Here is a 16,199-nt window from a genome sequence, read left to right on the forward strand (position 1 = left end):
AGGCTGTGGACAGCTACAGGTACCTTGGTGTTCATCTGAACAACAGACTGGACTGGACTCATAACTCAGACGCCCTCTACAGGAAAGGGCAGAGCAGGCTGTACCTGCTGCGGAGACTCAGGTCGTTTGGGGTGGAGGGCCCACTCCTGAAGAAATTCTATGACTCTGTTGTGGCTTCTGCTATCTTTTATGGCGTGGTCTGCTGGGGCGGCAGCATCTCTGCTGGGGACAGGAAGAGACTGAACAGGGTGATCCGAAGGGCCAGCTCTGTTCTAGGATGCCCTCTGGACCCAGTGGAGGTGGTGAGTGACAGGAGAACGGCGGCTAAGCTGTCATCCCTGATGGATAACATCTCCCACCCCATGCAGCAGACTGTGACAGCACTGAGCAGCTCCTTCAGTGGGAGACTGCGGCACCCACGGTGTGGGACGGAGAGATTTCGCAGGTCTTTCCTCCCCACTGCTGTCAGACTCCATAATAAAGACTTTAACTGATCAAGCACACACATCCATACATATGCAATAATACTAAGTGCAATAATCCTTTCTGTCATCGTTGTATTTTTACTCAGTTGTATATAGTATTTGTATTTGTATTCTATTTTTATCTTATTGTATATTTATTTTATTTTATTCTACTGTATATAGTATTTTATTTTATTCTATTCTGTACAGTTGTGTACTGTATTTATTCTTATTGTATTCTAATTTTTGCTACATAACTTTTGCACTGTCCACTTCCTGCTGTGACAAAACAAATTTCCCACGTGTGGGACTAATAAAGGTTATCTTATCTTATCTTATCTTAAATTGATGTTTTTTGACCTGCCTATATGATATTATTTGGCTATTAAGTTGTTCAATTACACACACACACACACACACACACACACACACACACACACACACACACACACACACACACACACACACACACACAAACAGGGCTCTTATTACAATAAACACATCATTTCATATTAGTTGTCACAAAATTGCATTAAAATGCTCCAAAGCGGGCGACGTGGCAGTCTAGAGGTTGGGTTTGTACCTCCTCCCTGTGTTCACTCGCCCAGTCCAACTACATGCATGTTGGGTTAATTGGCCATTCGTAGCTGGTCATATGTTTGTCTTTCTCAATGTGTTAGCGCTGTGACAGACAGGTGACCCGCCTCTTGCCCCATGGCAGCCAGGATAGACTGCAGCAGTGTTCACAACCTTGAAACAGTGGACAGAAAACCAGCTCAAATAATCAGAGGTGTGTAAAAGCAGACATCTATCAGTTATATCTTTTGGCACACCAGTCAATCAAAGGAGGCCTGTCCTTATTCATACACAACTTTAAGCTTTATTACAATTAAAATGACTCAGTTATATATGTTTACAGACTCTACACTGAATCCAGTGGAATCTCTGGATAACCTCTCTTCCTTGGGGTACATCACTCATCTATAAAGGTCATATAGGTCCAGTGTTATCACTTACAAGTCTACTTTTAGACATGTTACGCTTTAATAGAGTATTAAAAACCATGTACAGACACAAAGTTTTCATTTGTTTAGTTAAATGTTACAAACTTTGAGGTCCAGTCCTCACCAGTGACCCACTAAACCCACCTGAAGCTTCTAGAGTTCTGGCTGGACCCCTTCCAGGTGTTTGTAGCTAATGTAGTAATAACGTTTCCATGACATGACAGTCAGAGGTGAGATTGGCAGCAGTTCCACTGCAGCCACTTCCAACAATAAGGGAATTTTGTGAAAGTAAGGACACCCTGATTTACAGGTTTTAAATCTTTAGTAATAACACTTATTGGAAATGAACTCAGAGTCTTATTTCTTAATGATGCACTCAGAATTATGTCATTGTATAAGTGCTTACCCTAACCTAACACAATAATGTGCTGGCACAATCACCCATAATGTTACCAAGAAAAGGGGGTTTGGTGTCAGGCAACACAAAAAGTTTAAATCACACCTGCTTTGCATGTGATACCATTACATTCCATCAGAAGGCCGAACACAATCCTAAAACTCTGATGTTTTATGATATTCTTATTACAACATGCTGATGTCAGCCTTTTTTTTTATTACAATGCGATGATATCAACAGTTTTTATAGATTATTAGTGCTGATGTCAGGATTGGTACTACGGAAATCTAGTAGTGTATTAATCTTTGTGTGTTATTGTGAATTCATACATTTATGTGTTGAAAAATCAGATTCTACAGATCTCAAACAAAGAAAATGCTTACGTCGCCCAATGACATCAACATAATCTATTGCGTTACATTTAGGGCATCATCCAATGGAAACTAAAGCTTTTTCCTAATTCACCTGACCCTGACCTTTGACCTGTGACACTGAAGAATTACATATTGAAATGTTTTTATTTTATTATCTTTGCACATATGGTCGGAGCCAAATTGGCTGAAAACTTTGGTTCTATAAGCTGTAACGTAAATGAGGTTTGAAGATACATTCATGCATTGTGTGAATTTGCCAACTTTATGGCGCCAGTGTGATCTTGTAGGTCTTTTTTTTTTTTTAATAAAAAGTGTGCTGTACAGTTTTCTCCATATGGTATATGACTCAATAGTATACTGATGTGAAGTTTGAGGATAATGTTTAAAAAGTGGGATTATTAATTTTCACATTTGCTGTAGATCACTTTGACTTTGACCTTGAACATATTTTCAGGAAGAATAAATCAGCTCTGGCTGTTTTTGGTTTTTACCATCACACAGAATAAATGATATCTTGAAAAGTGTTAACTGCGAACAAACAAACAGACAGACAGAGCCGATTACATGCTACCTGCGTGATTATGGAAATTAAGTTTTAAAAAAAATTCTCCCACTCACTCTTATTTCATCTTGTTTTCAGAATAATCGCATTGCATTTTTTCTAAAAGTACTGAATAGTTCCGCTGTACATGTGTTTGAGTTTATAGTTCATGCACTTTCCCCACTTAAACTTAATCCTGGGTTAAACTTAATCTTGTCTCTGAAATAAATAAATAAAAAATAACAGGTGGGTGAAAATCCCAAAGCCATCAACATCATCTGTTTTGCGTTGACAGGCGTGGCAGTGAAAGGGTTACGAGTCACATGGTAGCGGGTGGTATTATCAGCCCGGGGCTGTAGAAAAAAGAAGAAGAAAAAAAAGAAAGTCTATCTGGAGAAAAAAAACTGAGAACAAAGAAATCTGTCTATATAAGTTGCCCCAGATCCTGCAGCGGTGTGACTCCGGGCTCTGCACTGCGCAAAACAGCTCTCCTGTGCACCACCACCACGGCTCCGATGGCTGCAATGATGCGGACTTCTCTGGTCGTGTGCTGCTGTGTTTTTGCGCTGCAGTACTTACAGGTCATGCTTTGTCTTCCAGCGCGGGGGTCCAGCAGGTACAAAGAGGCACCGGTGAGTTGGAGCACGCCTGTTTTTTCCCCATTTTTGTAACTTGTCGCCGAGTCGAAGCATCCGTGCTTTTGCAGAAGTTTGTAAACTTTGAATGAGTGGTTCAGCTCTGACACTGTTGCACGTATCAAACATGACTTGTTGCTTTTCATTTTGAAGGACTGTGCAGTGTTTGCTTTCTTCATTCTTTCTGCTGCTACAATCGGCCCCAACGCCCCCTAAAACACACACGGACACATGTGCACACAGTCGTGCACAATAGCCCGCTTTACCGTGCAGACTTTAGAGTCTGCTCCAGAATAAACACGCTATTAATTGTTGCATAAAAACGGCTTGACTTGAAATTACTTCCAGGTTTTCTTACGTGTTTCTCCAGCTGCAAAAGTGCTCGCACGTGCACGCGCATGGCTTTCAATCATCACGACCAATGACCTTTGTGTTGTAATTAAGAAAATGGCTATTTTAGGGGCGCACAGCAGTTGACCTGTCACTGTAATTAGCCCGAGAGCTGCTCTTACTTTGAAGAAATTACTATCATCACTGTTTACTTTTTGTCTGCTCAGCAGCAGCATCCACGAGCGTGACTGCAGCCAAACCTGACGTCTTCTGCATTGCATGCACGCAGGGTGACAGCAGAGTGTTTTGGTTTTGACTCAGATGTAATGAGGATCTGATGGTTTGGGAGGAGGGAGAGAGAAAATAAAGGTTGCAGGGTTCCTGCAGTCTGTCTGCAGGGCAGGAAGCTGTAATAACAGCTCTTAAAGGCATTTTGTCAACAACACCATAAAAGTGAGGGGTCCTCCATATGGCCCCGGCATGATGGCGTCTTTCTGTCATTGTCATGTGCTGTGGTGGCTTTTCTAATTTAGCAGTTGTTTGGTCTGTTGCCATTATGGGGGACTTGACCACATGCTGCAGTGTTGTTTAATGTAACTATTTATTCTAGCATTGTAATTTAAGATTCAGCTATGTTTACTACTCCTTTAATCCGTGTTTTTATTTACACGGCTCCTCCTGCATCACGTGACTCCTTTCTAGATTATTTAACTGTTATTTACTCAGTGAAGGCCTGTTTAACACGGATGCTTGTTCTAAGGAATGTCCTGTTTATAGGTATACAGCAAAAACGCATTTTATCAAAACAATCTGGCAGCTCGCATATGCAGTTACAGAGAAGAACGTAATCCTTACCCGGAATAATGATTACATTCTGCTGATTACAAGTTAACAAGAATTTTTTAACCTATTTTCAGATGTGTAGAGTAAATAATGTGCATTATGTTTTACACACAGTGCAATTTGGACAAAAGTTGCACAGCACAAGATGTAAAGATTTCCTGACAAGAGATTTCCAGAGAAATAAGAATACTTTAAGGCAAGTGTATCTGTCAGCTGGGAAATAACAACCAATTGTTTCATGAGAAATGCAATGGCGAGTTTTGAACTTTAAAGCAGGGAAAGCTATTCCTGTAAAGGTCTTAATCCAAGCTAACACCAGGTCCTTGATCAGGTGAGAACATGCCAGGACTGGTCTACCATAACAGCAAGCTAGTTTGGTAGCAGGTTCATACACTTTGTTGTACGAGTCTTCAGGACTCGTGCCAGTGACTGCTGCCCTGGCATGATTTACTGGTATGGTTGGAATACAGCATTTATAAATATGTTGTCATTGGTTTCCAATTGCCTGTAACTCCGACTGAGCTCTTGATAACTACACTGGTAGCACGTCCTCTCCCTAATATTTATCCTGGAATGAGGGCCTTTTATTTATTACCAGGAAGTGATATTTTTCAGGCACGCACAACATAAACAGATTTCACTCATATCTGTTATGTGTAGTTATTTAAGAATTAAATAAATGAAATTATATGACAATGCAGCTTAAAAATAATGTTTTATTTTTACAACAAGATTACCCATTAACACTCTGCCTGACTCGGCTTAGGGCAGCTGGTTACTGTGTTTGTGCTAGTCCAAACACAGGGAAGTTGCAGAGTGCCCTCTGGTGGACAAACTATGCAACATCAGCTCATTATATGTTTGAATGGTGTTTCTCCCGGCTCTTTTTTTTTTTACATAAAACTTTCCTTTTTCAGCTGTCACAAATACTAACAGCGATATCAGCAAATACCATCAGCAAGTAAAGAGTAGGGTCCAATTCTTCATCGATTTCTATACAGTCTGAGTACTTTTTGCAACAAGCAGACAGAATACGTTCATTGCTACACAACTGGAAACTAGTCTAAACAGTCATATAATCTTTAAGCATTTTCAACATTCAATATTTTAAGTTAAAGCAAGAAGTAACTTTCTAATGGCTGTTTAGGGTGCAGCAAAAATCAAGAATTCAAGTGAAAAATTAAGATAACATGAATCTGCTTACAATAATAGAAGATACCCAGTATTTCTTTTCTAGTTTTCTTAATAGTAAACAAGATTTTTTATTTAAGCAGTGGAGCAGTATTGTCTAAGACAGAAGAGCTATCCATGATCTGATGTCTGCTCTACTTTATGGTAACTTCCTCTCACTGGTAGAGGCAAGTTCTTTAGCCACACTTTTCTCCCACTGAATTACAGGAGACATTTAGGATGATGTAAAGAGGACGGTTCAGCAGGAGCCGATTACAGCTCAAAGTGTGGGGTCTGGGTCTGGGTTATGCATATCTTTGTTACTGACTGCGTGTTACTGCTAATTCGCCTTGTAATCCGAAGGTTGCCGGTTCAAGCCCTGGGTTGGACAAGCTCGGTCATTGTGCTTGGGCAAAACACTTCACCCGTTGCCCACTGGTGGTAGTCAGAGTAAAGTATAGCTGGCTAAATCCACAAAGAGCAGTGAATATTGAGCTAGCAGCATTGGTCAGCTGATCGCAGCCTGACATGTTAACCTGCTGTTGTGCTTCCATTGTTTTGAATAATTTCACATATTGTTTTCCACATTCTTTCAATTCTTTCCTCTTTTTTAATTTAAAGTAATCAGACATCAGATCACTGCAGTGTTGTTATGACACATTGTCACGGTGTGAAGAAATATTGCTATACTAGCAACACATTGTCAGAACTATGTTGCACCTGTGGCGAAAATGGTTTTATGACTCCTGGTCATTTCATGGGAAACTGTAATCTGCAGTGTTGTCACTTTTTTTCTGTCTTTCTCTGTTTTTTGACAACAGAGTGAGCGATCACACAAGCCCGGGCAGGCCCGTGTGTCTGTGGCATTCAGGGCAGTGGGATACATAGCGCCTGTTTTCTCTGGGGTAAGGGGGCCGTAAGAGCTAACTGTTTGCATTTCGCTTTTGTCAGCAAAACCGGAGTGCCCCTTGGTTTTCCCGGTCTGTTTTTTTCCATCACGTTGATGCCATTCAAGCAAAGGGATTGGCCGGGGAACCGTGAGAGCAATGGTGACATCAGAGCCAGCCTAGGTTCCCATCAAGCGGATCTGGGTCACAGCTGCAGCGGGCTGAAATTGTCGAATGAGACACCACAGGAAGGGGATACACTTAAAAACTTGTTATTTAAGAGGAGGAGCCTCATTCTGAATCCTTTACTGATAAGGTGAGAGGAGGTGGAGGGTATCAGACCTTTATATTTCCAGTTCAGGTTACTCTACTGACTGAATGCAATGTCTCCCAGAGAATTACACTGTATTTGTGTCTGTAGTGGGGCAGTAGGTGTGCACACACAAGATCAGACTTCATACTCTTGGACTGTTGCTGCAGGAGGTAGTTTCACTTTGCAGCCTTGGTGAGCTCGTCATAGCAGCACATGAACCAGTTGCCCACCTGCAGCAGTTTCTGGTTAGATGCAAGTGTAGATGCAAGAAAGCTGGATGACATCGAGGCTGTAACCTAAGCAGCGTGCCTCGAGGCAAACATTTTATGGAAAGGGTTGGGGGAAAAAATCGATATAGCAATGGTATCGTGATATTTTGAGTGGCAATACAGGAACACCAATTATCATTATTTTATTAAAATATTCTGGGATTACTATGAATAACAGGGTTCATTTCATTCATCAAATTTATGAGTTAATGTTAGCAAATCTACATTAAATCGGCTCAACAGAAAAACCTCCAACACAGAATTCTGGGAGTCGGAGTTCTGGCTGAATTCTAGGGCATCAAATACGTATGTCACAAAATGACACCCAAATCAGTTCAGAACTTTTATATAATGTGTTATTTATGGATTTTTGGTTGATATTTTGTTCGTCTTGGTTCAAAATAAACTAGAACTAAATGAAATTAGAGATTATTTATTTGTTTCTAAGTGAGGAAATCTACAAATTCAGCGAGGCATCAAAAAATAATGTAATCACAGACTGATATCAGACAGACTCCATCTTTAGTCTTTAGGTGTTAGTGAAAACAATAACTGAAATCTGATAACTTTATCTCATTAGATAAAACAGATAAAGACAAAGTTTTACTTTGAGGACATAATTTGCAGTTGAAAAAATGTGATTAAGCAGTAATTCACCATAATGCACTCAGCATGTGAGAATATATTAAAAATCGCAATAATATGTCACCGAGAGGGAAGCGTTGCAATAATATTGTAATGTGGGAAAAATCTGTTGATTCTCACTTATAAAGTATTCATAATAAAGTCTTTAAGACTCTAAGATGGATTTATGGATTTCTGTCTCAGGTGTTTTAGGAGCAGGTCTCACCTGTTGTTTTGTTGTCTTAAACTAAATAAAGAACAACTGAAAACTCAATTTACACAGTTCGAGCAGCACTGCTCATGCACCCAAAAAGGTTATGAGTGCATAGCCTACATATAAAAGTATATATAGCGACTGTATATAGTGATGTCACCCACTTGTTAGTATTGGCATGCAGCGTTTCAGGTTGGTGCTAAAGCTCAAACTGCGTTACTGTAAAAACAAATCTGTTGAACAATATTTGGATTTTACTGGTCCAGTCCCCAATAAAACTTGAGCCTGATTAATCTGTGGTAGGAACGTGACCAATCAATCACATCTGTTAGACACAGCGCATACGTTCTTCTCAAGAGTTAAACACCTTCTGGTGCCAGATTTGCTGTTTGTTCTGTTAGAACCGTACACTAAGTAGTCGTGACTGATGCAGGCTGAACATCAGTCGGTGGTGAAGTTCTGTAATTGTGAAGCCTTGAGCACAGCATTTTTGCAGTCGCCATCTTGGTGTTTTGAAACCAGATGTGATGAGCGAGGGGCGAGAAACAGGGCACTGCACATGCTCATTGGCTAATAATTTGTGATTTGTGAAATGGCAAAAAAAGTGACCACAGTCGTCAGGGAAGAGTTTACAGAGCTCATGGATCACATGAGCTGGAGTCATGTCTCAATGAAAGGTGATGCCCCCCGCTGGCTGGTAAAAAAGTTGTCATGCCCTTCCCTATTGGCTTCACTTTTCAGGTCTGTAGGCTACGTGCATCTTTTCTACTGTCTATGAGCCAAATTATAGAAGCTTGCAGAGCAGTAGTAGTAGCATCTAGCTAGAAAAGAGGAGGAGAAGATTGAAGGCTGAAAGGCATAACAAAGATTTTAAAGATTTTTAACCCACAGCAGCTCAGAAACAGGTAAGGAAAAGAATTCAGGTAGCATAGCATAGCTACTGAAAAGGCCACTGCTTATTGGACATCCAGGACTCTTTAATGTTATCGTTTAAGTTCAGTTAGACTGCACACATGTTGTGTTTGGCCCTTCTTTGCCGTACGTGTGAGGTGTTTCTGTAGCTTACAGCAATGCTCAGTTAAAATTTATTTACACAACAAAAGTTAGAAACAGTATCAGAGCAAGATCAGCAACAGCCAGTGTGCATGCACTTGGCAACAGCGGGGCAGAAGAACCCCCTTTAAACAGGAAGTTTGGTGCCTTGCTGCAGGATTTTTCCCTTCTCTGGAAAGAAATCCTGTTCAAACTATAGTCCAGATGTTGAAGCCTTGTACCTGATGTCCTCACTTTAACTCTGGCACGTCTTACTTGTGTCGTTTACTTTTCTCTAAAAGCCGAATAGCAAATCACACCACAGTAACCTTAAAGAAAAGCCAGCTGATTTTCCTGGTAGTTGGCTCTCCTGGGGGTTTTCTCTAATTAATAATCACAATCAGCAGTGAAATCATCCTGCGGCCAGGCGAACAGGAGATCTGCGAGTCTGAGGTCATATGAGGAAGCCTTTTGGGTTTTTTTCTTGACAGGAAAGATAAGAGATTCAAGCAGATGCCCAGATGGTTTGTATCACCTTCAACTGCCGGGTGTTTCTGATCATCAGAAGATAAATTGGATTAGCGAAGTAAGAAGGAAGATAACAAAGTATTTCTTGATGAAAAATTGTTATACTCCCACCATCCCCACCCCCACCCCCCATCTAGTACAATAAATGTTCTCCTACTGTAAGCAATCCTTTTCCCCGTTGTTTCAGTAAGAGCACACCCTTCAAATTGAATCCTTATCTGTCTCCTCAAGTAAACACTCACTTATGACTTACTTCCTGTTATCTGGATTAGGTTTAGACTGTTTCTTTTGGATACTCAGATATCATGTTGATGAAAAAATCTTTACACTTCTTGTTTTTCTGCCATAAAAAAGACCATTGTTTGAAGCACTGGCAGCATCACCTGTCGCCTCTTTGAAACTTTTTTTTTTTTCACCCTGGGGTCCTTTTTCCTTTTCACCAGTCTGTGCTGCTCTCTGAGTTTCAAGAAGATGTTTTCATATCAAATTTTATAATTTCCTTGTTTTATGTAGCCAATTTCCTTTATACTTAAGCTGCAGTTATAGATTTTCTACGGTCCTTATTCAAAACACATGTTGTGTGGACGTAATTCACTCTGCTGTACTGAAGCAAAGGGTCTATAAAAATGTGACTTTTTCAGAAGAATCTCCCCCAGATGCATTTTTTAATAAAAACAATGTCTATCCTAAAACTACAGTTAACAAATCTGGCAAATATATACAGTAAATCTTGAGCCACTCCTTATTTCTTTATATTTTGCTTCCAAGGAGACTGGCTGTCCTAAACTCTGACTATAAATCATCGAAGCATAAAAAGACACCGAATTTAAGTGATGAAATAATGTTGTGTTTTCCAATAACAGACGACTGAGCAAAGTAACAATTTCAAATAGTATCTTTTAGCACTTTGTTATAGCAACTCAACACAAAAACACATTTCCCCCCATTTCTTTAGCTGAATCTATGAAAAATGCCAGCGATAACACAGTTTAAATTAGGCATAAAATAGTATATTTTTCATGGTATTATGGAGTGTGGTTCAGATGCAGAGAAAAGTGAGTGAGTATCTACGTTTGTGCTTTTTTGGTTGGTAATTGTAACATTTTTACTGTGTTAGACTTTTATTCAGTATTTTAGAGGTGCATTTCTTGACTCCAGCTGTGTTTGTTAGCGTTTGAAAGGTTTTGTCTGCTGTGATGGTGAAATAATTATATAAATAGTATGAAATTGAACAAAAGAGTTAAATTTATAATAGGAACTCTCCTTCGATCAGTGTCTATGCTCTGTGTCTGTCAAAGACTATACAAAAGGACACTAAGGAATGTCAGTGGCCCAGCAGAAACCTGGCTTTAAAATTTAAAGTTAAACCAGTCATTAAACATTCACAAAAAGCTGAAGTATAAACATATAAACTAAAGTAATCACAGGTACATTCCTCTGGTAATTTCCTTCTTCAGTTAAAAAATATGAAGTTGGAATAACTACTCCAGAAGTAGTTGCATGTGCTTTCACTAACAGCTTTCCCAAATGTCTGTAACATATTAACTGAGGGACCTCTCTGCTCGTGTGAAGATGTGCTGTGGATGAAAGTGTTTTTCTTCTTCAAACGAGTGGAAACCATCTCCCTGGAGGTTCTCTGTCACATCAGTGACCCGGCGGGGGGTTGTGGTGGATTTGTTGTCAGACTGGAGACGCTCTTCAGACGCACCGTGCCCAGACTTGTCTCTCTGTGCTCTCTAAATACCACTCGCAGATCTCCTGCACTGCTTCTTGCAGATCTTGTCAACACTGTAACCAGAAGCTAGATGTGTCCGTGCATGTAACGGATGACCCCCTTCGCCGCCACCATCGCACACCCCCTCCACATGCTCTCAGCGTGAGTGAGCACCTTCGGGCTTTTTGGAGATTTCGTGTCTCATCGCTAACTTGCATTCTCAGCAGAAAGTGACAGATTAATTGTCCTGAAGGTAGTTTTTCATTTCTTTCTCAAACATCATCACACACTCTCCTGACAGGATTTCCATTGTCTGTGTGTGCACACCTGCAACATCCAAGTCTCATCAGCAAAGTTGTGGAGGTGGCATCAAACAAAGCGGTCTTTCATATAACTGAGCTCAACCTAAAATGTTGGTAAGACAGAACACGTTTATCCTAAAATATACCCCCAAAAAACTCATTGTTTTCCAAAGATTCTTCTTTTAGGTTAAATATATGCTGTTTGGAGCTGCACTCTGAGTCTGAAATTAACTTTTTATCTGCTGAAGATTAAAAATCCATCAGCTTGTTTTCTAACTGGGAAAAATAATACGTCAGATTCTGTTTCACTGCATTTCATCAACGACATCGGCTAAGATATCATCTCGAGTACAAACTAAAACACATTTAGGTGAAGATAATACCTGTGCTTGGGTTTAACCTTGAACGTCAGTGAACCTGTTAGGAATCAGGCACATTTATGACTGCGGGGTCACGCGGGTCAAACAGTCCATTTGACACACAGCTGGGGAGGCTTAGTCTTCAACAGGATTTCTTTGAAATGACCAAGCAGTGCCCCCCACACCCCAACCCCGTGTACCCAGCGCCAGGTATAGTTTTACGACCCTGAAAGCCGACACTCGCTCACCTCAGCACTGATGTGATTGGGATCAGGTGGGGGGCAGCTTCAGTCTAAACTGTCTCGTTTAGAGCCCGGGGTTGGCTGGTGTCCAGGTGATTCACAGTTCAAATCCCCGTCATCAACACAAACCACAGAGGCTTCGTGTTGTCCTGTCAGCAAAACAGCTATCGTTATTATGTTCAAACACCTGAGATGATAACGACCAGGGGTGGAAAAACAACCAGGCAAAGATTGTAACTTATATCACAAAATACCTTTAAAGTTTTTTGGGGGTTTTTTAAGTTAGCCTATGTGAGGCTTGGGGATGGTTTGCACAGAAGACATTGCCCCAGAGCTGCCTAAAGGTTAGAACAGGCCATGACCTCTTATGATGATGAAAAGGTGTTTTAAATTGAGTTTTTATCTGTCTGCGTTGCTGCATTGTGCTTGTAATTATCACTTGCACAGATAAACAATCTCAAGAACAAAAACACGAGCAAGAGGTCAACCTCAGTGACTCCAATTTACCGAGGTGAGGCCTAAAAGACGGATAGCAGCTGCAGTCATTTGTGTGGATGTGTCAGTTAAAGCAGCCACAGCGCTAACTTTAAGCCTCACCAGTCTCCAAATGGATGAGTCATTACAACAAAAACATCCATACAGTTAATAAGGCGAAGGGAACTGTACATGACGACAAAAACCTTTTTTTATGCCGGGCTGCAAACATATGTTTCTTCTGCAAAGTTGGACATGTTAACATGGGAATCTGTGGCGATTGACTCACTTGTGGAGACAGCCTCAAGTGGCCGTTAGAGGAACTGCACTTTTTGGCACTTACCAGCTGTACTGTTTTACTGTTTCTGCTTGAGGCGAACTGGCAGAGAGGAAGTGAAACATCAAAAGTGCAACAGAATGACCAAAAAAAATGAAAACAAAACCTCAAAGCCATGATAAAAAAAATATCTGATACATTTTGCATAATCTGTAATTGAACTAAATGAACATGAACTCACAGGCTTTGCCAAGTAAGATATGTTCTGTGCTTGTAATGTTTTCCTCCAGTTTAAGATCAGCAGCCATTAGATAGATAAGTTTCAGAACACATCGTATCGTGATAAGGGTCTTGTTGTTTATCTGAAGTTTTTGTTGTCAGTATGAACTGCAGGAAGGCAGATAATAGCGCAGAGACAGAAAGCTCGCATCAGACTGGTGCTCAAGGAAGAGCAGAAAGAAGCCGAACAAGGTGTAAGCTTTCCAAGGGTGCCTTCGAAATCTCATGGGGGGGGGGGACTCTGTTTAAAAGGCCTTTTTGTTCAGTCGTAACAACACTAACAAGCCATTTAAAGAAAAGCTGCAGGACATGAGTAGAAACATTCCCCTGAACACGAATAAGGGCTTTCTGCAACAAAACAAGCAGCTGAAATCTCCTTTAAACAAAGTGAAACGCGGGAGGTGGAGGGCCGTGTATGCGTAGTGTTTGTTCTGCAATCCAGATCCATCAGTCACTGCGTTTCTGCAGTCTGGAGCACATTCCACAAATCCTGCTGGGTTTTGTTCCCCATAACCTACCTAACAGCGACACAGTAGAGTCCTGCAGAGCAGAGCGAGTCAGGCTCATTTAAGCACAGCACATGCACCGCTGTGACCGTACTCAGATAAGCATTCTTCGTTTAATTATTTTGCTTTTACAGGTTGTGTGGCTTTAATGGGAATTCATGTTGGGCTTTTGATATAGTAAAGGTTAGACCTGGCTTTCTGTCAGCACTGCAAAACCTCTGTAACATCAAAGTAATGATGCACGATGGGTTGAAATACATTTTGGCCTTTTAATTTTGCAATCAGGTGACATAAAGTTTTGCAGAACCCGTTCACTGGATAGCTTTGTTTCATTATCCTGCACCTTAAGTGTAAATAAGTAGCGTCTTCTTTCTGTGGCTATAACTGCAAAATCCTCAGTCATAATGAAGCATTTAATTTAAGCAGGTTTAATGCTTCATGTTTGATTTATTTCCTCTGTCAGTGGTGAAAACTCTTAAGGAGAACTTTTTTATGCTTTTCCTTTCTGTCTTTTCTGTCATATAAAATGGTTTATTGTCATATTAATGAACATGGCCCAATTGTCAGAACGTGTATTATTATTATTATATTTATCTTGGTTCACCCCTCAGTTCATCCCCAGTCTCAAAATGGCGTTTGTTAGCCCCTCTCGCCCTTCCTTTAAGCCACAAATTCCCAAAAAACATAGCCATGTATGGTGACAGTAACCACCAACACACCCAGCTGAAGTCTATCTGTGTTTGAGGTCAAGGTTACCTCAGTGCAGTGCTCTGCTGGGTTGCACATTCTCACGGCCGTGAAAGAGGACAATCAGCATTAGAGGAGGCAGGAACCAGAAACCCTCAGAAGGACACCAATGAGAAGAAGAATTAAAACAGCAAAGCTGGAAAGACCGCAAAGGAACCAGAGCAGATCAAAAAACCAAGGTCCAAACAGCAGGTTAAGAGTGAAGATGTGCAACCAAGTGCAGTGAGTCTAGGAGCAAAGCATAGCAGTTCCACTTTCTGAGACAGGAGTACGGGTAGCCTCACACAGATTGCTGTCTCTTCATTGAGTTTCTCTTCCTGAAGACATATTCAAACTCCACTGCTTTAACTGCAGTTTGGCCCTTGCTCTCTTTTGCAGACTCAGTGAGCTTAGCATAGCAACACTTAAGCCTGGTCTCCACCTGCCGCAGGTTCTGGGTCTTCTGATTGGCTGCCTAAAGCATAAAGTTTAATAAACAGCAGGTAGGTGGAGCCATTGTGGCAGAGATGACTATATTAGCAATATCCCTTTCCTGTGACATAATTCAGATCAAAGAGTAGAAAAACTGCATGAAACTGAAGATTTAGGGCAATCTGAGTCTTGTGTTAAATTGACCTTATCATTTTGAATTTGGGCCATGTTTAGTCTGAGCACCAACAAACGTAACACATATTTTAAACTGGTTTTAAACTAACAATGAGTCTTAAAAACCTACAGATCTCCCACCTTTTATATTAATTGTGCAGCAAAAGTCTCATCTTGAAACATCCCACAAGCATGTAAACTGATAACCAAATGCTAATTCCTAAATGCCAAGGAGAACTAGTGCTCAAAGGGAAGATGCATCCATCCATGCATGCTTCATTATTTCATAAAAGGACAATATCCGCAAATGTCGGAGCTGCACTGGCCTGTGGGAAGATTCACGGGCACTGATAATGGAGGTAATTTGTTTCATCTGCACGTATATCAATAGTGTCTTTTCCCACAGGTTTTTCTGAGTGGCACCGGAAAAGGAAATGCACATCATTTTGTGATAGGATGAGTACACCCAACTGTTCCCTGCAACTGCAGAGCTGCAGATGCAGTTTTGCTTTAGGCTGAGGACAGAGTGAGATGAGGAGGTGCAGATGGGATAGATCCGCTCTGTAATTTGCTTCTGTGGAAATAAGCAGAGGCATTTCCTCTTGATCTAACAGGGGGGAGGGTGGTATTAATGATAATGGGACATTCTGAGACCAACTGGCTCTTAAACTGAGGAAAAATACATGACTCAGTGACCTGATTATGAGGTTATGCTGTCATTAACCTCGGGGTTCAAAATGATGATGATTCAAATCCAGAGAACATTGACCTCTGCCTCAGGGCTTTCTGTAGTTTGTTTTTGCTTCTCTCCCTTCTTATTACTTATTTTCTTTGTCTTGTTTCTTCCTTTCTTCTTTGTTCTTTTTAACTTTATGTCCCAAGTCATCATAGTCAACTTATAGTTGGATTATCACTCAGTTAGCCTCACACATTCACATTCCCTGCACCACGAATCATAACCACTTTTGGTGAATTTGTAGCAACTTCACAACTGATAAGATGCACATATTATAGCAACAACTGTGTGTGTAGAGCCAAGCATTCACCCTCTAACAGCAAACTTTAGGTCATTCAGACTGAAACATTAGC

At 40.7% G+C, this 16,199-nt stretch overlaps 1 protein-coding gene across 2 annotated transcripts in view; it reads left to right on the top strand.

The window, feature by feature from the left end:
* Nucleotides 1-3,096: 3,096 nt before the first annotated feature.
* LOC308404456 (stromelysin-3-like) overlaps nt 3,097-16,199 on the top strand; it is a 34,776-nt gene continuing 21,673 nt past the window's right edge. For both annotated transcript variants that reach the window (XR_013973121.1, XM_080894519.1), the window contains exon 1: nt 3,097-3,412. Coding sequence is in view for 1 of the 2 variants with exons in the window: in XM_080894519.1 (XP_080750645.1) it covers nt 3,296-3,412 (117 nt within the window). In the remaining variant the exon portion in view is untranslated. The remainder of the gene's footprint in view (nt 3,413-16,199) is intronic.

This window comes from Rhamphochromis sp. 'chilingali', assembly GCF_963969265.1.
Source record: "Rhamphochromis sp. 'chilingali' genome assembly, chromosome: 10".
NCBI lineage: Eukaryota > Metazoa > Chordata > Actinopteri > Cichliformes > Cichlidae > Rhamphochromis > Rhamphochromis sp. 'chilingali'.